The sequence below is a fragment of the Tinamus guttatus genome, unplaced genomic scaffold (genome assembly GCF_059628265.1).
Source record: "Tinamus guttatus ecotype Peru unplaced genomic scaffold, ASM5962826v1 Tinamus_guttatus_pri_ptg000327l, whole genome shotgun sequence".
NCBI lineage: Eukaryota > Metazoa > Chordata > Aves > Tinamiformes > Tinamidae > Tinamus > Tinamus guttatus.
Window position 1 is genome coordinate 148,414 of NW_028288861.1, and position 23,501 is coordinate 171,914.

General features: G+C 38.5%; 2 protein-coding genes across 2 annotated transcripts in view; one reads left to right on the top strand and one right to left on the bottom strand.

Moving 5' to 3' along the window:
- The window catches only part of AVEN (apoptosis and caspase activation inhibitor), a gene marked incomplete at its 5' end in the record, with an annotated part of 80,141 nt that extends 72,041 nt beyond the window's left edge, over window positions 1–8,100 (top strand). Inside the window, 4 exons of the mRNA XM_088529371.1 lie at window positions 3,997–4,067; window positions 4,477–4,572; window positions 6,029–6,377; window positions 7,940–8,100. Coding sequence (XP_088385497.1) covers window positions 3,997–4,067; window positions 4,477–4,572; window positions 6,029–6,377; window positions 7,940–8,058 — 635 coding nt within the window. The remainder of the gene's footprint in view (window positions 1–3,996; window positions 4,068–4,476; window positions 4,573–6,028; window positions 6,378–7,939) is intronic.
- A 1,143-nt stretch (window positions 8,101–9,243) lies between these two features.
- The window catches only part of RYR3 (ryanodine receptor 3), a 179,545-nt gene continuing 165,287 nt past the window's right edge, over window positions 9,244–23,501 (bottom strand). The window contains exons 94-107 of the mRNA XM_088529281.1: window positions 22,662–22,830; window positions 22,046–22,132; window positions 20,792–20,989; window positions 19,800–19,930; window positions 17,620–17,662; window positions 17,057–17,184; window positions 15,990–16,050; window positions 14,884–15,030; window positions 13,380–13,514; window positions 11,526–11,682; window positions 10,961–11,025; window positions 10,746–10,846; window positions 10,066–10,117; window positions 9,244–9,406 (exon numbers count right to left, since the gene is read on the bottom strand). Coding sequence (XP_088385407.1) covers window positions 9,311–9,406; window positions 10,066–10,117; window positions 10,746–10,846; window positions 10,961–11,025; window positions 11,526–11,682; window positions 13,380–13,514; window positions 14,884–15,030; window positions 15,990–16,050; window positions 17,057–17,184; window positions 17,620–17,662; window positions 19,800–19,930; window positions 20,792–20,989; window positions 22,046–22,132; window positions 22,662–22,830 — 1,570 coding nt within the window. The 3' untranslated portion in view covers window positions 9,244–9,310. The remainder of the gene's footprint in view (window positions 9,407–10,065; window positions 10,118–10,745; window positions 10,847–10,960; window positions 11,026–11,525; window positions 11,683–13,379; window positions 13,515–14,883; window positions 15,031–15,989; window positions 16,051–17,056; window positions 17,185–17,619; window positions 17,663–19,799; window positions 19,931–20,791; window positions 20,990–22,045; window positions 22,133–22,661; window positions 22,831–23,501) is intronic.

Genomic DNA, 23,501 nt, shown 5'->3' on the forward strand with positions numbered 1-23,501 from the left:
AAAAAAAAAAAATGAAAGGAGGGAAGTTGGAGAGAAAGAGGAGTTTTCCTGGTGCTTTCATCAGTGTGGCATTTAGGAACTATAGATAAACTGTTTTGTGTCAAGTTAACAAATATTGTTGGAATAAAAATTGCACTTGAAGTATTATTTAAATTTACTCATTTGCTTTGCTCTAAGGTGACTATTTTTTTTTTTTTTTTTTTGAAAAGTAAAGAATTTTTTTTGGAAGAATTACAATAGCGAATAAAGGAGGATTGATTCTTCTATATATTTACACTGTTGTATTATGAAACTAATTATTGACAATAATCTTAAGCTCAAAGAATTGAACTGCGTATTTAAATATGCATACTTCAGCCTACATGAGTAATTATGTATGATTAAGGGAATGTTGGTCGATGTAAAGAAATAATGTCTTTGAAGAAAGTTAAACTTCAGAAATGGTAAGAAAATTACTTAAAGAGTTTTGAATTTTGAACTTTCCAGACCAAACAAGACGTACTCATTCTGAAAGCCTATGAGCAGAAAACATTGGTCTGTCATCTCGTAGCTAGTGTCACATTAAGTATTTAAATAGTGAAGCTTTCAGGTCCATAGCGGAGCTGGGAGAGCCGAAAGGCAGCAGCGAGTGAGCGGGCAGAGCCCCGTGCGGGCGCCGGCGCCGCGGAGCGATGCCCTCCTGCGCCTCTCCGCTTGGGAAAGGCACCACGTGGCCGTTCCTTCCAGGGCCAGACCAGCTGGTTCCTAAAGCCATTGGTCTACAGGGATCAAAAGCTTGTGAGCTTCTTTTTTTGTGTGTTGGGCATGTGAAAACAAGACCTCTCCCTTTCATCCAAAGAAGAGTTGTCTCTCTAGGGAGAACGCCAAATTTCACTTTCTTGTATGCCTAGAGTGTTTGTTCTTGAGTGGTTTTGGATTAAGTTATTCATAGATCTTTGCCTTCCTTCAGCCTTCTTCTTGGATTAGTAACCTGAGAAAAAATGACACTAGAAAATGTCACAAAGCATTAGGAAAATGTAAATATTTAAGGTGATTAGCTTAAATTTAATGAAAGATTTAAGCTTAACCTATGGGAAAGTCAGTAACTTCACACTCAAATATCATTTTTATTATTTATTCAGTAAAAAAGCGAATGTTGGAGGTATTTATGAGTAGTCACACCAGACCAGTGTGTTTGAGTGAAACCACTATCAAAAGGAAAGGAAAATGTCGCTTATCTGCCCCTGGCTCCTCCAGAGAATTGCTGGGATTCCTGTCTGATCCACTGCAGTTCCACCAGGCGTCAAGTATCGGCCGTGACTGAACCCCGGGATTCAGGCAGCTTCTCCCTGCAGAACAGGGCTACGTTGGCCCATGTGGCTTATTGAACCTTAAAAATAAAATAACCAGTACCTATTCTGGGGAAGGCAAACTCAGGTTAAAAATTGTGTTTCGACTCTTCCCTATTGCCTTTTCTGCGCTTGCAAGTCCTGCTAGTCTTGGAGGCGGCCTCTTGCTCGGCCTCCTCTGCCCCTGGTTTTGAAAACCTGTGGAGCTCTAAGAGTGCAGAATACCTTGTCTTTACCAATGTTTCCTTTTATCTATTTTTCATAAATGAGTGTATTGAACTGGTCAAAATCATTCCACTAGTGTGTCAGTTTTCTTACTCCTATTGAAACTTTGATACTCATATAACTTCATGTTTTGAACAATGTTTTATTAGGAGTTAGAGATATAATTTGTTGGGTTTTGCCATGTAATGAATGTTTGCATAAAGAGATACTGGTGGTGTCGAGGCTATGAAACATGCACCCTACTCAAATCAATTGATTTAATTTGAAAATATATTCAAGTGATAGGAAAACTGGTGTTTTAGACCTGCTGTGCTTTCCTAATAAAGCTACATTTTATACTGTAATGTTTATTAAGGCTTATTGTAAAAGTTATCAAAGATAGTGTGCAATATTTACTTTAATGCATCCCTTCTAGCTACTCCGTATTTTTTGAAGGTCAAGAAATATTTGTGAGGAACATAAAACCTATTCAAATGAGGGAAAAAAAAAAAAAGAGTTTTTGTGTTGGAAGGAAGTCAGAGTCATTGCAAGAGTTTTGATTAGTATTCATGGCGTAAAAGGAAGTTATTTTCAGGCTAAAGGACTTTGTGAAAAGATAATTGCTTAGACCAGTGTTCTCATTAACCTAATTTGCATTAAATGTGCTTTTGTGAATTGCAGCTATTGCTTTTGCATTTGAAAGCTGTGCTTTGTTAGCTTATTTAAAGACCTGAGTTAAACTAGAGCTTAAGTCTTGCCCTTTAATTCCGCAGTATAAAACTGGCTCTGTTATTCGCTACCTTTGCGGGTGCGGAGAATCACAAACCAGTTCTTGATCCCCATGGATTTTCCTGTGTTTAGCTGCTTTACATCCAGTCATCCCCAGACGCCCAGAGGATCCCACTGAGCCTTTGGTCTCGTTTTACAGTTGCTCCTCTCTAAGAGCAGTGAAAACTCTTCACTCACAGTGGGTGCAATAAGTGAAGGTCTTTGGGGCATTTTTGAAGAAAACCTTTGCTCTAATAGTGTAAAGGTTCTGAGAATCACTTGGTCTAACTGTTGTTCAATAAAACTTTGTCTTTACATGTATAACTAAATTCAACCATAAAAAGATGAGCTGTTAAAACATGAATTAATCTGCATGTTTTGGTACCCATTTTAAAATGATGAGATTGAAGAGTTGATTTGGATTTCTGTGATTTTCCGCGTTGGTTGTTATTTATGGGCAGTGTTCTAGATGTTCTGAAGCGGAGGGGTTTATTTAATCCCTGCGCCATGTGAAGCGCTTCCATCAGGAGTGAGTCCCCCCGGGCGCTCCAGGGCAGTATCGGCCCCTGCAGGTGGGCACGGAAATAAGGGATCAGAGCCCAGCGTCCCAGAGCCTCGCGTGAGGGGCATCAACTAAAGTGAGGTGTAAGCGCAGGCTTGCTTATGTGTCTAAGAGTAAATTTAGTGCTTAGTTTTAAATATTCACAAATGTGCAGTTTGACACTGGCGGCTTTGAAGCGGTGATGCCTGGAAGCACCGAGCGTAAACCAAGGCCCAGCTGCCCGAGGCAAGGGCATGTGTGAGCTGGGGAGCGCTGAGCGGGACTGGAACGAAAAGTCGTGAAGCAGGGACCAGGTTGGAGGTGAACTCGGTCAGGTCGTCAGGATCTGTATGAAGGCCTAGCCGGGAAGGTGGCGTTCCTGCTGGGGACGGACGTGCCGGCGCTGCTGCTGCTGGCGCTGGCAGGGGCTGCTTAGCCAGGCAGCACGTGCGAAACACGGTGGATTCGAGATGCTCCTTTCAAAACCTTGTATTTTTTTTGGCTATTCTCTGTGATATAACGTGGTTCAAATACTGTAAATGCGGCTTTAAGCGGTTTTCATGGTGCTTCCAATTTTATATACTTACGCATTTGAGCCCTCTCTTATTGCCTGGCCTGTGCCCTCTTCTGTCCTGTGTACAGAGCTGATGGGTTTTTTTGTTTTTTTGAGTTCCTGGAATGTTTTGTGTGGTTTTGCAGTAAAAGGACTTTGAGGACTTTTTCTTTTGGAACCCGGTGTGGTGCTGCAAAAGAAATATCACATCTAAAAGAAAATAATAATGCAACACCTCCTGTGTTACGATCAGTGAGTGTCTTGCAGAAATGTGATAGGGAAGTTAGCAAATAGCTGCAGGTACATATGTAGCTTAATTACTCTAGTTAAGGGTACTTTTAATTCAATCACTTACACATGTGAATTGAATTTGGTTTTCAGTGGCTTCAATGCCATTTTATTGACTGTAGGCTGGAGTAAGGACGAGTGCAAGGAAGGAAAGGTCTGGAGGCTTTATTTGCCAGACAAAAAAATCTTTATTGGCCTTGTAACAAACTGTTTTAAACTGCAGGATTTATTGACTGAATTTATTTATTTAGGGTTGGGAATTTGAGGGGAGCTACTTTGTTTATCTATAAAAACAAGTTACTTCTTTTCTGCAGGAGACTCCTTCGCACAATTTCGATTTGCTGAAGAGAAGGAATGGGATATGGAAAGCATAAGCCATAAGCAGGTAACAGGAAAACTCCCCTTCCAATGAGTTTGTGTGGAAAATTACCCCGAATCCTCTGCATTTCCATATTAATAGAGAACAGATAACTTTCTGTGTTAAGCAAACTCCACATCCTAGGTAGAAGGGCTTGAAAGGCATAGGATGTCTCTGGTACAGTTTGATGGCCTGGCAGGGGGTACACGGAGGTGGCTGTTCTTTCAGCAGCAAGTGTTTTAATGCAGTAGCCCTGCTTATTCTGTGGCTATTTATTTTTATTAAGTTGTCTGTAATGATGGAGGTTCTGGGGTCTTCTTCTGTCCCTACTCCCCCAAATGAAGAAAAACATGGGAATGTGGCACATGGGAATGTAATAGATGGATTGATTGATTGATTTTAATGAAAGCTTACTGTGTGTTGAATTATATTTCAGTTATCTGTCCTTAATGTCGACTGTCAGACTTTGGTCCAGGCCCTTCAGGAGTTGCCTCTACATCTAAGGTTGAATGTGGCTGCTGAGCTTGTGGAGGTAATGTTGTTCATTCTCCCAATATAATGGAAACACTGTAAATGTAAAGTCTATGTTAGGAAATACACATAAAATTAAAAGCAAGTTGCATTCAAACACCAAGTGATAGCTCTGAGACTGACGAGTCAGCGGGTGTTTGTATCCAGATACCGTATGTGTATCAGCACTTCCTCAGTTTTTGTTGATGGCTTTAAATGAAATGCAACTGTGTGCAGTGGGCTGGGTTTGAAACCGGGTGTTTGACATGGAATACTGCCTGTTTTTGATTTGATTTGATTTGATTCTCTTTTAAAACTGTTATATACTTGCGTTTCCTTGCTTGCCAAGTATTTCCAGTTAGTTAATTATTTTAATGGGAATTTATTATTTTGTATAGTAATATCAACATATATGGTTATTCCATGAAGCAAATTTAGGGCTGTGTTAGAACATGAATTGTCAATGAAGCAGATAAAGTGTTATTTAATGTCTGGTTATAGAAAATCAAACACAGTATTAGCAGAAGTGCCTGAATTATCTTCAGGCTGTGAGAAAGCAAATGTTAATGTAAACAAACAAACAAAAAAAGACTAGTTTAAAGACAGTGGAAAGTAAGGAAAAAAGCACATGACACTCAGATGAAAGACTGCTTCTGGTTTTGGAGTGCTTGAAGTTTGAAGTGTTGTCGGTGACAACTATCTTCTATAGCAGATAGAGATTATAAGGGAATCTGCAAACATACATTATCTTTTCAAATATAGGCTCCCCCCCCCACCCTGGGGGAAAAAAATTGTAATTAGGTCCTTCAAATATAGATATATAGGTAAACATGGTTATATGGTGTGGGTTATAACATTTAATCTTTGTCTTGCTGTTGTAACACATCTGTGATAATCAGTGTGTAAGGCAGTACAGGAGTGTTATTAACCCCAGGGCATCTTGATAAAAGCAGGGCCTTAGTGTTAAATCATACACTGACATTTCTTGTTGTGGCATTTGCTAGTGTTTTACATTCTGGTTTCATTTTTCAGGGTATTTAGTGAGATAACACAGCTTTTGTCCAATCAGTCTCAGCAAGCTGTAGTATGGTTTACTTTCAAGGTGCATTTTGGAAGGAAGGTGTAAAATGGGATGTTTCTAGCCAGCTTTTATCTTCGGTCACTCCAAGTACTGGCTGGGTGAAGTATGGATGAATAAGAGAAGGAACGGTGCAGGAATTATTTGTGGAATGATGGAATTCCCTTTAGCATATGATCTTGTATTTCATTTTAAGGGATACAAGGAATTTATAGCTCGTAGGTGCTCAGCTACCACCAGGTTATCTTTACTATGCTTTGTTTCTGAATTGAGCTCTGATGAGTTTAACTCTAGCTTCTTCACTGACGACACCAGAAGGATGAGTTACTGGCCGGTTAGAGAGAGCAGTGAAAGCGGAGCTCACTGTTACGAGGCCTAACGTCCCTCCCTGCACTCCTAGGCATCGGCCCCTGTCGAGCTCCCGCCCATGAAATTTAGGAACGTTGAAGCCAGCAAGAGAAGAGAGACTCTGTTTCAACAGTCTTTGGCCCCAAGCCAAGCTGTGTCCGTGTCCCACCGCGGCCACGATCCTGTCACCCCGTCAGAACCTACCAGTAAAGGTGCTCGGGCAGCAGGGCTGCCTCAGCGGGGCCGCCCGCTGCCGGAGCAGGAGACCGACCACCTGGAGGAGGAGCTGGATCGGCTCCTCAACCTGGATGCTCCCATGACTGTGCAAGACAGAAGTGTGTCAAGTGCTGTAGGCAGCAACGTAACTGAGAAAGATCAGGAAATGGATTATAAGGAAAAAGGTAAGATTTTCCTCCCCCTATAGACACACAGCCATGGTTGTCTTCTTGGTGACGTTTTCAAGGTCATGACTAGCAAGTCGGCAGTACTGCTGTCACCATCCTCATCTCTCTCTGTGCATTGCACTGGCCTGGGATCATGCTCTGACCCATCCCTTCCTATCCAGTTTTAACTCTGCCTAAGACAACTTCAGGTATGTAGCCCTCCTGTCCAGCATGCTGGTGTTTGTAAGCTGTTGCTTATGAAAAGAACATACCTTGAAACTCTTTTTGGTACAAGCAAACTAAATCCAAGGCTTTTAAAATGTGGTGAGTGAAAATGCTTCTTTGTCATAGCTTGTTGGAATGTGGTCTTTTCACTATTTGGCCATTATCTCATATCCTGGCTTTTTTTTTTTTTTAATTCTAAACATATTTGATAAAATGTGGCATAACAGAATGTGCACATCTGCTACCATTCAAGGATTACGCCTTTAAGATTACATGGTTAGTGGGATAAATGAATAAAACAATGAGGTTTTCCATATCATCATCAAAGGATGAACATGTATCAACAACAAAAGTAAAGCTACGATTGACATCTTTAACTGCAGCAGGCAAAAATCTGGATATCCAAATAAACGCCTTGATTGTTAGGTATTTCTGAATCTTAATCTGTTCAGTACTTTACAAGATGCATTAAAAATTGCTGTGATTAATTTTCAAGATCAAAAAATTTGCCCAATTTTTGTTTCTCTTATTGAAATCCTTGATCCGTATTTCAAGAATGGCAGATGCTTAATTGGATGACAAAAAAAATCTCTCTTTTAAGATGAAGGACTTGTGATTACCTCCAGAAATCCTCGTCATCTTCGTAGAGATCCCATAAACCCCTCATTGCAGTAGGTAGCCCTTAATTCCTTCCAGACTCCCTGAAACCATAGTTCCAGGTCAGGAGATATTAGAAACTTATTAATTAACTAATTGACTTACAGCAAAACTAGTCACTTGTTGAAGTAAGTTGTAGGACATCTTACTAGTTTCTGAATACTCTTGCTTTTTTCATTATTTTTGAAGCCAGATTTGAAACATGCTCTGGGAACTGTTGCTGACAGGACACTTTCCACACTAGTCAATACAAACTAAATACAGAATATTGTGGTTATCCTGGAATACTCCTAGCATATTGAATACTGAAATACTGCGTATTCTGTAGAAAGTATACCATTGCTAAAATTGTTTCCACTACTATCCCAAATGTTAAATATCTCCTTTCCAATGTTATATTCTTCCCAATCACAGTAAGTAGCATCAAGAAAAGTTCTTCACTGATGTGCTGAGTTTCACCATTGTCAGCGTGTCCATTTTCAGCAGTAAGAGAAACAACATCACATATATTTTATATTGTTAATTCTGATGGAGAGGAGTGCCTTTCCTCCCCTATCCCTCCATGAATCTTTAATGTCTTCCCCTGCCTCTTATTTTACATTGTTTCTGGAATGTTACTAAGTTGTGCAAATGATTGGGAACAAAACCCTGGTAAGGAATTGTTTCCAGATTTTTGTATTTTGTGTTTACTCTTCTAGAACCTCAAAAAGTGGATGTCCCTGAAGAGAATAGTTCAGCATTGCAGCAACAGCAAAGTACATCTAAAAATGTCACTGAGGAAGAGCTTGAAGATTGGCTGGACAGCATGATTTCCTGAAGCCCAAATTCTCTTATGTGAATAATGAATATAACAAAAGTTAAGTAGTTTATGCAATAGAGTGAATTTCTTTATCTCCTTTTTCTTTATTTTTCTTGGTTCAGGATGCCCAATGTCTAATTTTATTTGATGGCCTTCAAAAAATGTTTCCCCTGAATTTGCTTGATTTGATTGAAATTCTCTCAGGTTAATATTCCTGGTAAACACTACTTATTTAAAACAAACAAATTTTGTGATGAGACTAAAGATGCATGCCACAGCATACAAATCACAGAAATTGCTTCTGCCTGTACTTCCTGTATGCAGTCCCTAAAAAAAATAAAACTGTGAACATAAAATACATGTCTTTTCAATCACCATTCCATTACTGTATTTCCACTGCAGGAAAAAAACTAAAAAGAGGAGACAGCAGAGGTATTATTTGGCTTATACTTTATTGCAGTGGGCACTTTTCATTAGAAGAAGACAAAAAAAAAAAAAAAGCATAAAGTTAATCGCTTTTACATACAGATGACCATGAAGCATTGTTTTATTTTGGCCTAACATTTAGATTTTATTCATTTTGATACACTATTTCTTTTAACAGCAGCATCTAATAAGCTGTTATTGAAGGTGGTGTATATAAATGAACTTGAGGTGCAGTTTCTTACAGTTAATGGATCTGTCCATCTAGTACACTAACATAAATAAAAAGTTTGCATAGCTATGTCTACAGAGGTTTTAAGGCACTTAATTGATGTTTCATGGTCAACAAAGTGTTTGAAAACGTTTTATTTTTAACTGCTTAAAGCTGTATTAAGCTGTATCATAGTACATTCACTAGCAAACACTGTGGGGCCAAACTGTACTGCAGTTAAAACACTTTTGAGGCAAGGCCTCTGATGTTCAAGTTCTTAAATTTCAAATGTTGTGCAATTAAGATGTCTTGTAGCCCTTTCAGCTGTACTACCAACCACTGGGTTAACGGTGCGATTAAGAGTTTTTAATCAGGCCCTGTTGGATGGGAAGGCTTAAGTTAATTTTGGCATAGATTTCAAACTGCACTTGTAACCAGAAGACTTGTTTCATACACGGTAGGTAAAAAAAAAGAAAGCCCATGACTTGGTTTCAAATTGTCTGCATGTCTTGAAGTTTAAAGACACTTAGACCAAGTATGAGTTCTGAATTTATACCCTAAGAAGAAAAGGTAAGAGGTTTTTCGTTTACAGGATTTTAACAGTTCATGAATAGAGTCGTCTCTTATGCGGTAACGTTAGCCAAGTTGATCCTCATACTGTTTCCGAAAGCAGTCTCCTGCAGGGAAGAAATCCCAACACCTTTCTTGGTACATCTTCCACACAAATGACTCCTGCAAAGGATAAGGTATAGTTATGTTACTATAGATAAGCTTTTAATGAAAACTAACTAGTACTGTGCAAGTTAAAGCATAATTGTGAGAACACTGAAACTTCCATTTCACAATTCAAGAATGCTTGTAAAATTATTTGTTGGAGGTAAGAACATTTGATGCAGTACTCTTGAAAGGTAAGCCCCAGGCAGAAAACTCTTATGTGTAAATTAGTAATTATTATATGAAAACAAACCTCTATAGTCTGTAAATATAAAATGTGTTTTATTTACTCAAAATCATTTTAAAGTTTAGGCTACTTTATTAATGTTTAGGGCTTAATTATGATAACACTCACCTGCTCACGCACAGATGTATGCTATAAATAGTTTATTCCCTCCTATATTAACTTTAGCTGCTATGTTTCAGGGTTTCATTTCAGATATAAGGTGACAGGCAGATAGCTGGCAACTGTCCATTTTCTGGATACAGATAATATTTAATATGGATAGTATTTACCCTCACTTTTATGCCCAGAACATCTCAGGAAGGGTGGTATTTGTCTCCACCCCTTGGTGGTACATATCAATCCCATCTATTAGTACATAGGTACAAAGCTGGGGAAGATTAAAAGTAATAAAGTAATTTAAATTTTTAATTAAAGATGATCTTCTACCTACCTGGCCAGTATGCTCAGTTTCATCCTTATTAATGAGATACATTAAAAAGAACCTGAAAGAAGCACATGAAGCAAATATATTAATATAGAAAACATAACATCTCTGCTTCTTTCCTAGAATGGGGCATATAAAGAAAATTATGCCAAACAGCAAAGTAATGACCTTGCTTCTAAATTAAAAAGATATATATATATACACATATATATGTTTATATATATAAATTTAAAATGAGCCACAAGTTTCAGTGGCTTCAGTGTTACTAGCTAGGGTATCTTGTAGCCCTTAAGACATCTTAATGATGAAATTAAGATTGCGGCATCTTAATATACCAAGCCCCACCTCGCAATCCTTTTCCAAACTAAAAGGGTTTGCAGATGGCTGCTCAATGCCCTTCCACGTATCTGGATTTTCCTTCCCGAGCAGGACTGAGGCAGCGCAGGGCCCTCAGGTGCCACCCTGCCCAGGCAGCTCCCGTGTGGCGCAAGCACCGTGATGACAACGAACAGAGGGGAGTGGAGAGGACATCAGGAAGGAGGGGATGTCCTCTGTCCTATTCCCAGAGGGGATATCCTCTGTCCATCCTGTTCTAGGATTGTTCAGCAGTGTGAACTCCCTTCCAAGTTGCTCTAGAGCTGAAAGTTGCCTTATTGTAATCCCAATTAATGTAGCAAAACACTTACAGGTAGTTTGCCAAGTTGTGCTCTTGCAAAGTGTGTGTTTCAAAGCCATGGGGGGTTGTGTCAAAATAGTCATTGCCGATTCCGCAAATAAAACATTTGGTCTGGAAATGAAATTCAGGTGTTTAAAATGCAGTTTTAACACTAAGCAAATATTATTACTAGTAACAATCTAGATTAATAGGATTAGGGAAAAAATGTAACATGTTTATTCATACCTCCATATCCTCTCTCACTTGTTCTTGCTGATCTCTTAATTCACCAAAAGCATCAATAATCAGACCTATTTTGTATTGGAAAAAAACAAAATATAAGAACTTAGCAACATTTATATATCATACAATGCAGAAAAGTGACTCTAACTTAATCAAATATCCTCCACTGCATCTAGAGTTCAGCATACTTATGTCTAGGTTGAACATTTTAAGTTACAATCTCTTGGTTTCCAGACATAGAATGTTTGTTTACATTTCATTCCCAGTGGAATGAATCTCTGGATCTCTGCCACAGAAGAATTATCTTAAGGGTTCTTGACATGCGTTGTGGTCAATGTCAGCTTCCATCAAGCATGTATTTTTGTATCCTTCCTAGGACAATGCATATGTTTATGAATTAAGAGTAAAATTAGTGTTTTAGAATTAATGATTTTATGAACTCAGAAATAAGTCTTTCTACCAATACTGCTTAGATTATCTCAAAGAGAACTGTGGTTAAAAAACACATTGCAGAACTTCAGTGTGCTATATTTTAACAGTTTCTACTAAGCTAATTGAAGAAAGATACCTTGAATGATGGCCAGTAGGATAACAATGACAAAGAAGAAAAATGTGATATCAAAGACAATTCGATACATTTCGTAAGGGTCTCCAGCAGGATCCTCGATTTCATCTCCAATGCCACCACCAGCTCTCACGCCCACATACATGTGGAACAGGTAACACTAAAGGGGAAAAAAAAGTGGAGAAACCATAGAAATATTTAACACAAGTCTGGATGAGTACTACTGTACTGCACTGTATTCTACCACTTGCCTAAATTCCTAAGTTTCAGGCTTATTCGGAGCAGTAATAATAATTCTAAGAGGACACATTCCGAAGTCTTGTAATAGAGTGTAGGAAACGTTAGCAACTACTGCCATGAAGTAAATAGTGATATTCTTACAACAGGCCACCTTCGTTAAGGTGGTTTTGGATAACTTCTTTTTGCAATATTAAACATCTGTTTTATTATATTTTAAATGATTTATGGTGACACATAACCTGTGTTCAGTTTGAGGAAGAAGAATCACTTTAGAAAAATGTTGCTCTATGCGTTATTTTTTTTAAACCTGTAAGTCTTCATGGAAAAATATGTACAAATCTGACTAAGCTCTGTGAGGGTATGGGAGTGTGCTCCAGCTGTATACTAGTTAATGCTCCTGCATAAATCAGCTACAGAATCTTCTGTTTCATGGTATGGGATAACAACAAAGGAAAACTCTAATCTCAAACGCTAAGCTCAAGTGGTTGGTAGTCATATTAGGCAGTAATGATGCTAAATAATCATAGATAATCACTAACAAAACTAGTCTTAAGCAAAGACTAAAATGCAAAATGCAAAAGCATTTTTAGAATATATTTTTTTCTATTCACGTAAGTGACTGTTACTAGCTTAATCATACTTAAAAACATAAAAAGGAACTGATTTAACTCACTGTGCAGAGCAGTTTAAAATGTCAATTTTAAACCTGTCAGTTACTCCAACTACTCCTAGATCTTATGAGTCTGGTACAGGAATTTTATTTCAGATCAAACCTTTGTATTCAGCTCACAGAGGGACTAGCTAAATATAACAGTGGGCATTTTTCTCCTTTCTATAATTTTCTTATCTGGCTTGCATTCAATATTCGATAGAATGGTGAAGAATAGATGAAATCATTTTATGTAGTCAGTGATAACTCGGAGGAATTTTGTTCTATCTGTGACATGGAACATAGGGCAGATGATGGTGACCGAGCCCTGGAAGAAATGCAATGTGAGCAACTCAGAATGTGAAATGTTTAATACATGCTATTTTGTGCTGATTTATTTATACAGTAAGAAAATGAAACCCTCTTCATACTGTAAGAAACATTCTAGGGTATATTTTAATATGACATATATATTATTTGATTTTCTGTTGTGACAAGTAGAAAGAGAAGGGAAGTTAGTAACATCTGATTATTACTCCTCATAAGCTTTAATTTCTTCCTCCTCCACTCACCTTTGATTTCTTACTTTGTGACTAAATTACAAATTGTGAGTAGTTTGAGTGGGGATCTACAACAAGTGCTAATAACATCATACAGTTAATGCTGTCTAAATAAGGGTAGGAAGATCTTGTAAATCCTGGCAACAAAGTCAGCTTTGCTTGTGCTGCAGCAAAAAAACTTTGTTCAGGAATGACAAATTTGTTATGAGCTTTCTTCCATGAACTTTAAGAGTTTGCTCTATGCACATGTAAAAGGGCAGTGGCCAATCAGACACCAGAGTATTTAGCAGGAAAATCCAAAATATCTTCCTATGCTAGTGAGCAATATCTATTGCATTTATAGAATAGTAGAGAATAGTGAAGGAACCATTTGAAAATTCAGGTTGATGTGAGGCATGTGTTCCTCACCGTCATCATGTCGTCACACTTCATGTCTGGTTCATCTTCATCTTCACTTTTGTTGTAGAATTTTCGGAAGAAGTTGAAGGCCACGACAGTGTAAAGATACACTACTACAGCCAGGAGTCCTACAGTGAGCACGAGCTGTGTAGCGACAAAGGACAAGAAAGAAAGGTTCAATTTTATCTGCTTAGAGCAACTGAACCAGACCACTCTACTGCCTTAAGGACTGATAATGTATCATCACATCCCTTCCTTTCCCAGGAAGGGAACTAAGGATAGCAGTAATGATAGCTTGGAGATATCCCGAGTGCTTGGAGCAGCAGAGGGCCAAGTTCTACCCTGCTCTTGCACAAAAACCCAGTCACCAAATATTGCCATTGTTTCCAGATTTCCAAGCAATGTACTTACAAGTTATATATCAATGAAGCAATGTTTCCAAGCATTTGAGATAAAAGTGAAATTCAAGTAACTTAAAGAGCCCTATATATAATTAGAAATTAAAAGATTAAAAAATATTCCCCTTTAATTAACTTGATAAATAATTTTAGCTATGACTTAGTATAACCTACCATTGCCTATTTTATGCACCAAATTTAGTTAAGCAAAGTCTTAGCAAAGCAAACAGAGGCACAATTTCTTAGATAAACAAAAACAAAATTTCCAGGTCTGGCTTTTAAGTTTAGCAGTATCTTCTCTACAGGTGCATTTCAATCGAAAAGCCTGCAGTTGTCTGGCAGTGTTTGTTTCTCTGCTGAAGACAAGATCAATAGTACCAAGAAATGCCAATCTTGGCTCATTAAGAAAAATAAGCTTTCTAAAAACCTCTGGTCTTGAGTTGGAACACTTCTGTTTACCATGCTTAGTTTTGGAGTATGATTCCACATTGAGAAAAATCTCATAAAGAAGGTATACCAATCATGTAATTTAAAGCAATGCAACTCTGGTCATCCTGGAGGAAATGAACAAAAATACAGATCTAATTTGTTGTTCAGATGCTTCTGAAAGTATTAGCATATGCAATGCTTTAGTAAACTGTATGCCTGACAGACCATAAGGGTGGGCTTAGAAATACATGTTAGAAATAGATTCCACAGTGCAGAACACCGATACCTGTAAGCTCAATCTCATTAGCTAAGTATTGAAATATCAACAGCACCCAGATCATTATCACTGCAGTAGCTGAGGAGAGATGTATTATAAGTATTTGTGACCAATCTCAGTTCATGAGTGCTCATAAAAAGGATTTGCCTGGGTCATAATTCATATACTCCTGTTTTTCTGTAATGCTGGGTGTTGGCATTGTATGCAAAACATCTTTAGCTATCAGTGTCCCATGGGTATAGATTATTCGAATTTTACAGGATTTCACATGGATTAACAGTGCTGCAGAAGACAGAGTGGGGTCATTCTTTCCTTTATTCCTGGTCAGAGTGGATTGCAATTCAGTATTGTCAGGGTGCTGTAAGATCTCTTTTTTCCCAGTTCTCAAACCTCCACCTGTACCACCCACCTGTTTGCCGTTGTGAGTTACTGAGGACAGGATGGTTCGCAGAGTCTTGAAGCCCATAGCAATATCCAGCAGATGAGCCGCAAAGAAGAAGTTGTTGTAGTGCCCAAGGATAGACATAGTTGTGTACCAAGCTAAGTATAAAAACGACTGCAGAGAAGGTGAGAAGTAGCAGAATGTCAGCAGGTACTAATGTGCGTTATTGGATCTGCATATAGCATTCTTTTACTCATTTCATTTTTGAAATAAAGTAATATCATCATGATACATTCAGACTGTGATACCGTTATTTCACATATAAAAAGACTGTGTTACTTTGTCTCTTAAGATCATTACTGTTCATTTAAAGTGTGTTTATTGCTTAGTTATGTTAACAAAACCTTTACACTGGCATATTTAACTGCAGCATATATATTATTAACATCACAATCTACCTTAAAATTGCTTTTGCCGGGGAGCTTGTCACACAGTTCTTTATAATTTAAAGGAGGAGAGCAGATGCAGTGTATAACTGTTAGTCTGAAGTCTCACAGCTTGCTAAGTAGGAAACCCAGAAGGCACATAATGTAGCTTGTTTTTTTAATGAGTAATGAACTTGCAGCCACTTTGACATGAGAGCTCTTACTCAAGAACAGTAGGTCAATGTGCTTTTAGTCGGTGCACAACACACTGAGACATCTTCACTTCATTCACCTTGACCTTGTTTGTATGGGATGCTCGAGAAGATGCACATAGCTCTTACTCGACTAAAGGAATTTTAAAAGATGTGCATGGGTTCTTCAAAAGAGAAGGTATGAAAGAACTAACCCACGATGTTAAAGAGAGAATTCAAGATAACTTTCTCTAGATCTAAAAAACCCAGTGTCTTTATACCAAATTATATGAATGTTTTCATTCCATTCCGTGTCCACTGTCAAGTATTCTAATGCAAATATAATTTAAAGCATTTTGCTACAACACTCTGCAGAAAACAACATATTTCATATTGGTTGTGTAATTCATTACTATGGGTGTCATGTATATTTGTTTTGTGTCTTCCACTATTTACTTTTTTAATATTCATGTTTAGGGTAGACCAAAGCAAGTTCTTCTAGGCTTAACATACTTACGTTATCAGTAAAAACAACTCCAAGCTTCCAAATGTGGTACTTTGTGTCAATGGAGCTTAACCTAGGCAAGATCAAATTTTTGGAATGCGTAAGACAAAGTATTTATAAGTTAGGATGAATTTCCTTTTCTTAAATTACATTCAAATATCTAAGCACACCTTTGCATAATAACTAACCGATTTACTAACTAGAAACTTTTCCTTCAGAATGTACAAGCAACCAACCAGGCTGGGCTCTCCACAGCTGTTGGCTGCAGCTTTCTCTTTTCTGAGTCCTGCAGAGGCTGCAGCAGATGTCAGAAAGAACTCTAACACAAAAGCCCCTTCCACAGTTTGTGAGACACTGAAACTGCTGGCACAATTTCAAGTAGGTGCAACACTGCCCTACTGCAGATTTACTTACAAAAATCTAAGTGTGTATTAAAAATATTAAAATGCAGATACTGGATTGTCTGTATTGGAGAGAGAAGTCTTGTTCTGTCTGATGCAAAATGCTGCAATATTACCCTGAGAAAAGCTAATGCCTTCTGTCAGTGAAGTCCTGCGTGCTTCAATAGCCATTAGATGACTTGTGAAAAAAAATCCTTTTCATGCATGACAGGTAATGGAAGAAACCAAACTGTCACAGTCAGCAAAACAGGACTTGGATGACTTACATAATTTCAATCTCTCATCTTCATTAATTCAATAATGGAAACCAAAAATCAACTGATGATTGTTTTTTCTAGATACATATTGTCTTTTTTTTTTCTGTTTTAAACTAACTCTGTTGTAACACCAGCCTGCTTAAATGCTGCATTGCTATTTGAAGTAGTCAGTCATCATTTATGATTTTTTTTTATATATATATATATATATACTTTTATAAACACAATCATTCCTAAGAAAACCTATGTTTTCTTAAAATGCTTGTTTATTTTGCTGCTTCTCCAAAAGAGACTTAACCAGCTGAATTTCAATGCAGAAGAAAACATCACTGCAATCTCAGAACGGAATCTGCTTTCATCTTTGACAGTGAAGCTATGCTAACATATGATTTTGCTTGTCTGTAACATCCAGAAATCATACCATGATACGAGAGATGCCTCTTCTGGTTCACTCTCTTCTACTGGACTAAAATCAAGGGCATTTTTGTCCAACCCCAGAAGTTCTGCTATGCGTTCTGCTCCATATAAGTCCCCATATTTATTAATAACCTAAAAAAGAAAAAAGAGGAGCTTTTGCACAGAGCAAGACACTGCAGACATTCACTCTTCTCTAAGCCAGTACCTGTCAAAAATAATAGTTAAAAAAACAAACAGTCTAAAGGAACAGTGAGAACTTGCAGGAAGCTGGGGGGAGAGAGGAGAGGTTGGGGATAAGAGCATAAAGAAGACAAATAGAAGCATTAAAGGCCATTATCTGAAAGCTTCTGTATAGCTTGCAATCATTTAAACTGGCATGAGTTTCTTTTTTTCGGGGGAGGAGGGGGCTCTGTATCCTAAAGTGACAAAGGCTGTGGACGAGGCTGTGGGGCTGGCTGACAGCTCTGCGTGGGCGGGAGCGTGAGCGGAACCAGGGCAGCCCCCGCGAGGCGCCGCGGACGAGAGGCTGGGGCTACGGCTCCCGTCGCAGGAACACGCCGGGCTCACCTTGCGCTTCACAAACTTGTCCCAGTAATTGTTAGGAAAGGACCTGCACAGATAAGGCAAAGATATTTCAAGGTTATTTAATCTTTATGGAAGGATTTAAAAAAAAAAAGAAAAAAAAGAAAAGGAAATGGCATGTTCATGATCACTGCAGATTTTGGTAGAATTTTCTTCACTCCTTCACACACTGAATTACAAGAATTACAAGAACAATTTCTTTTGATGCAGATGGCAGTTGTCAGGACAACCTATGGCCTATTTGAATTTATGATTCACTGCAAAATCGTTTTTTTTTTTCTCCACCCTTTCCTTTTTTCTCAGCCATAAATAATCATGATCAGCTGCAAAAGGACAGCAGACTGAATATTGTCACTTAATGATCCTAACAACTCAATAGTAACAGGGGTGTCACTGTAATATCGTTGATCCCCTAAATAAATCCTTTACTGTTCCAACCACAGGCTCAGTATGGACAAACAAGCCTTGCGTTTTGCCATGACAGTAACAGGGCTTTGCAATAGGAATAGTTTTTTAGTTCACTGGATTACATGTCAATCCAAGGTTACACACTTGGGAACTAGTGGGTTACTGTCTGTGAACTAGTGGCTGTAAACATACACCTTTAAAAGTTAAAATTATTCTAAAATACAGTATACAGCTATGATCATTTGGAGATAGTAGGGATGTAATGATAATTATGGATTATGTGCCATTCTAGACCCCTGTTGTGCTATGAGGATTTGAGGCAAACTTCCCAACTATTACTAAGTTGAGCTTTAGTTCTGATTTTATGAATTGACTTTCTGAGTGAAATTACTCCTTCCAGCTGTTTCAGATAAAAGGAAAATAATTTAAGTTGCTCAGATAATATTATGCTAGTTCAGGATGTAAACAAACAGCAGTGGTATCCTAAAGCTATGACCACTGTGCTTAAACCTTGGAAGTCAGATCGTTTCTGAAGGAAGCTTTTGTCAGCTCAAATTAGACTCATTTTTCCCTTCAGCAGCTAGAGCAACATGCCGAAAACTTCCTAGCAGTTCTGCTTCAGGTGTATGACCTTTGCAGAAGGCTGCTTTGCCTTCTACAGCGCTGCAGAGCAATCAGTTCTGTTGCTCATCAATGAGATATTGTCTCATTTGTAAGAGGTGAAACCTTCAGACAGTGAAAGAAGAAAATATTAACACCATCCTTGGAAAAATACCAGTACGGTAGATGCTGTTGTTCTGTATGTTCTTAATACAATTCTTAGCATTCAGTGATCTATGTACAAAATGAAATAGCTCTTCATATTTTAAAAATACTTTAGAATACTTTAGCCCTGAAAATGTGATATATAAAACTAAGGCCATCTTCAACTACTTACACATAATTCTGCTATTTATCCATTTGCCTAGGGAAGTATATGAAAGACATGAAGGGAACGTGTATGCAAAATGTGTTCGTTCTTAACTGCCTTAACAGGTCCTCTTAACAGGACCTTGCTTCTAAAAGCACCTATAAGTAAAGGCTCTAAATGAATCTCTTCGAACTACCTAGTGCTGTTTTCACTGGGCTAAGCAGAGAAATAACCAGTTTGACTACGTTTGTTAAGGGTGATTTAGAAGGACACACGTATCCAGGCTGTTGTGAGTTGAGCACCTGGAGCGGGCAGCCTGGGCAGGCTGCTGCAGCCCCGCAGGCCGCGCTCGCCGCGTGTCTCCCTGCGGCCCAGGCCGCACGCGGCGCCGCTCCCCAAGCGCGTGTCCGAAACATCCCCCGCACGGCCGGATCCGCCAGGCCTGCTCGGGGATTCGGGAACGCTGCCTTACCCTAGATGTGCTGCTGCTGCACAACATGGATGGGAAACGGAGCCAGGAAAAGGAGGTATGCTATGTTGGGAAGCGTTCTCACAAGGGACTGATTTGTGAAGCATCTTGGGGAGGGCTTGAGAGGGAAGATGCACACATCTTGCAAGCCCTAGAACAGGGCCAAGGAGGGGGGAAATAACATCCCTCATGATACTATTTATTACATAAACAAACAATACAGGACTTCACATCAGCATCTACTACTGTTGCATCCAAAATAAGGTGAAAAAAATTCTTCTGGCTGGACTGTGTGGCATGTGGACAGGAAAGGTTCCAGATCAGTGACTTAACCATACTTATAAGCAACAGAACACCTGATCATTTGATTTTACTTACGGGGTGTTTATAACCAGGCGGTCCCACTGTCCTTTAATGTCATCCTCAGATGGCTGCTCAGTTATGTACAGACCATCAAATTCCAGCTTCCTAGCTACTTCCTTTTCTCTCTTGAATACAACCAGAGGGACCTAGGAAAATGACAGTGGACGTTTGTTAAGGCTTACACGTGTTTAGAAGCTATGATATTTACCTGCAGTATTAAGTAATCTCTATAATACTATATTATACCAAGCATCATACTAGCACCCTGAGGACTAGCTACACTGGTTAACGATGTTACTGCAACAAAGATATTACTTCTTATCTCAGCCATAGGGTATAATTCTGCCCTTCTTAATGAACAAGAACAGCTCTTGGGATAAGACTGCCAATAACATGCATATATTCATGCCTAATAACAAAACTCAGCTTCCAGCCTGTAACAAAAATGAAGATTTTAGACACTGCAGCGCTCATTGCCCCACTGAATAACCTTGGGGGCCACTGAGACGCCTGCCGTTAGCCGTGGCAGTATTTGACACAGTAAGGCTCTGAGTGCCCCCATCAGCAAGCCAACAATAAAAATAAGGGCGAGGAACTGGGAAAGCTGCAGTGCCCTGGCCATACGCAGTAGATGGGTTCAATTCACTTCCTTCAAAACTTCATACAGAGCAAGCTTGCAGCTACTGCCAAAAAATTCAAAAGGTGGTTGTAAGCATTACTGCTTTTCTTTTCTTTTCTCAGATTATTATTTTATAATACAGAGGATTAGATTAGTGCAGACAAAAATTTGCCTACCAGTATGTAAAACTCTAATTTGCTTAAATGTCACTGTAACATGCTTTACTACTGCTTCACAGCACTGAATTACCTACAGATACTGAGGAAAACATTCCAATATAAAATAGCGAGCACTGGTAAGTAACTAGATACAGGTATTCCAATATCAGCTCAGAAATCACTTTAAGCCCTTTAACACACACAGATTGATTATCAAGTCCCACTCTTGCCTTCAGGCAGTAGTATCCAATCACACAGACGAAGGAGATGATGGTATGAATAACAGCCAGTGCCCTGAGAGTGGGTGCCATGTAACCTGTGCTTTCTTCTAACACAAAAAACACCATGCCCTCCTCCTCTTCCTCTTCAGTAAAAGTGTTCCAGAGATTGGAGTCCTCCTCGGCATCATCAAGTGGCTCTTCTGTTACCTGGGAGAAATTCAAGAGCATTAAAAATAAGAAAGGAACTTAAAAGCTTTTTCTCCATTTCCTGTATTATAAGAGATTTGTCATTATTTCTTCCAAGAAAAAGTTCTGCACAAATGTCTTTCTTATTAGAAGAACAATCTGATATGATACAATCTGATACAATTCAGGTTTTGCTTTCTGATCTATATTGTTGATGATTACTAAACTCTAGGTAGTACTTAATTAGTATTTCATAAATATCCTAAGCCATAAAGCTGCCATTCTGCCCTGAATTCTGCCAGCAGTAGAAAACTGGCTTCAGAATAAGTGTTGAGTTTTCCCTGAAATCCCGAGCTCCTTCTGTCTTGTTCCAGCTCCCACAGACCCTTTCCTGACCATGATGGATTAACCTGTATTCATGAATATGAATCTTTTCCTTCCATCTGCAATACAGTGAATTGTTGGCCAACCCACAAAACTCTCTGAAAAGCAGAAAGAAGCTGGGCACAGAGGACTGGCCAGAGGACTGGCCTCCTCTCTATCCTCGCAGAGTGAGAGAATTGCTCAGCCCGAGCAATTCCAGCCCCGGTCCCAGCAGGGAAGTATCTTCACCACAGATTAACAACCTGCTGGCGCAGTGCTGACACTGAAAGCAGAACCAATAAGTCTGTAAGCAGCACTGCAAACATGGTTGCGAAAAACACGTTTGATCTTCCTTTTATTTTTTTTCTCCTGCGTCTGAGTTATTTCAATTGGATTTCAGCTTTCCCATGACAAGGATTTAGAATTCAAACAGGAATAGACTTAGGTGACTGAAAGAAAAAAGTGCCTAAAACTCAACTATACCAAATGAATGAAACAAATCTATATTTTCATTCTTCCTGTGTAAAATAAAGAAAATAAAGGTTTAATATCTGTTTAGTGTATAATATTAGTTTAGTAATAAGGTTTAGAAACATTTTAATTATTTCATATCTAAATGCTTTGCATTAGTGCTTGAAGGGCCTCAATAATGGCTTTATTAAACAAGCCTTAAAATCAGCATTAAATAGTCTTTGGAAATAAGCATATTCTTACCTTGTAAAATAACAGGATAAAGTTGATGGCAAATGCAACAAATAGAGCAAGAAACCGTAGGTTATAAAAGTTTCTTGCCAAATAATGCTGGAGGGAGGAGAAAAAAAAAAAAAGAGAGAGATATTAGAGACAGCCACCAGCCAGCATCAAGACATGGCAAGTAGTATGCCATTCCATGGTAAACAGGATTAAAAAATAATGGCCTTAAAGTTAGAAGGGAGAAGAGTGAAACAGAATGATAGGGAAAGCTTTCCAGGAGTAATGACAGACAAATACTGGAATAAACTACTTGTAGAGGGTTGTAGAGGATTCTCTACTTGATAGTTTTGTTTGTTCTGAAAAATATTCTAGAAAATAGGGCACAAGAAGCTCAAGAAATTGCCTAATCCATTCAGCAAGGTTAAAGTAAGAGAAATTATATCTATACTTTAATTTTTATAATGCTATTAAGCATTACAAATATCACAAAACAATCAGAACAGTCAAACTTTTGAAAAACTCATGCCAACACTCCTTTTACAATTAAATTTCTTCTTCCCATTTCAAACACACTTAATATATGTTCTATATTATATAAATAAAAGTTCACTGAGCAACAGAATTTAAGTAAGCTTACCAGCATTTTTGTTTGATAAATTTCCAAAGCTTTAAAGAAGTTTGCCATAACAGCCTCAGGTTTCTCAATTTTTTGTCCATGCCTTCGCTTCTTTTTCTTCATTTTTCCCTCTTCTGGATGCTCAGATTGTACCTCCTTTGCTTTATCTTGCTTTTCACCATCTTCCATACTAGAAGAAAGGTTAGCTAACAAAAATACCTAGACAAACTTGCATATTACAAAAGTTTGCATTTAGAAACAATTGTAATTCAAAAAGTTGGCTTTGAATGCAAACTGTTCTGAGACAGTGAGTGAAGGTCACTAAGATTTCAGATAAAAAATAAATCCAAAGTCAAAAACTGACCTTGGTTCCAGGTGATATAAACGAATATTAGAGGCACTGAGTGAACACAGATCAACAAGGTAAAAGGCCAGAAACTAGGCAGACGTTACTGCACCAGTGTAAAGTGCAGAGCTGTTTGCCACCAAACCCACTGATGGAGATGCCTACTCAGTAAAACCAGCAGAACAACTGTAGGGCTGCTCATGCAGTTTCTTGAACCCAAGGCTGAAGAAAAGACAGAAAGATTTTAGGGTGCAGTATTCAATATCTTGATAGACTGAGTTCATTTCAGTCCAGGAAGTCACTTCTCTTAAGGGGATGGATGAGTAATGAAAAGAGGTTCCTTCAGAGAGTACCACCTTACAAAATATGTAGGTGACCATCAAGCCTCTCCTAAAAAAGGAGCTGCCTCTATGAAAAGTGGCTATTAAGACTTGAGATAGTAGGAAGGTGGTTTAGTTACTAAAACCATCAAAAGCTGAATTTGCCCATATCTATATAAAAGAGTATATAAAATG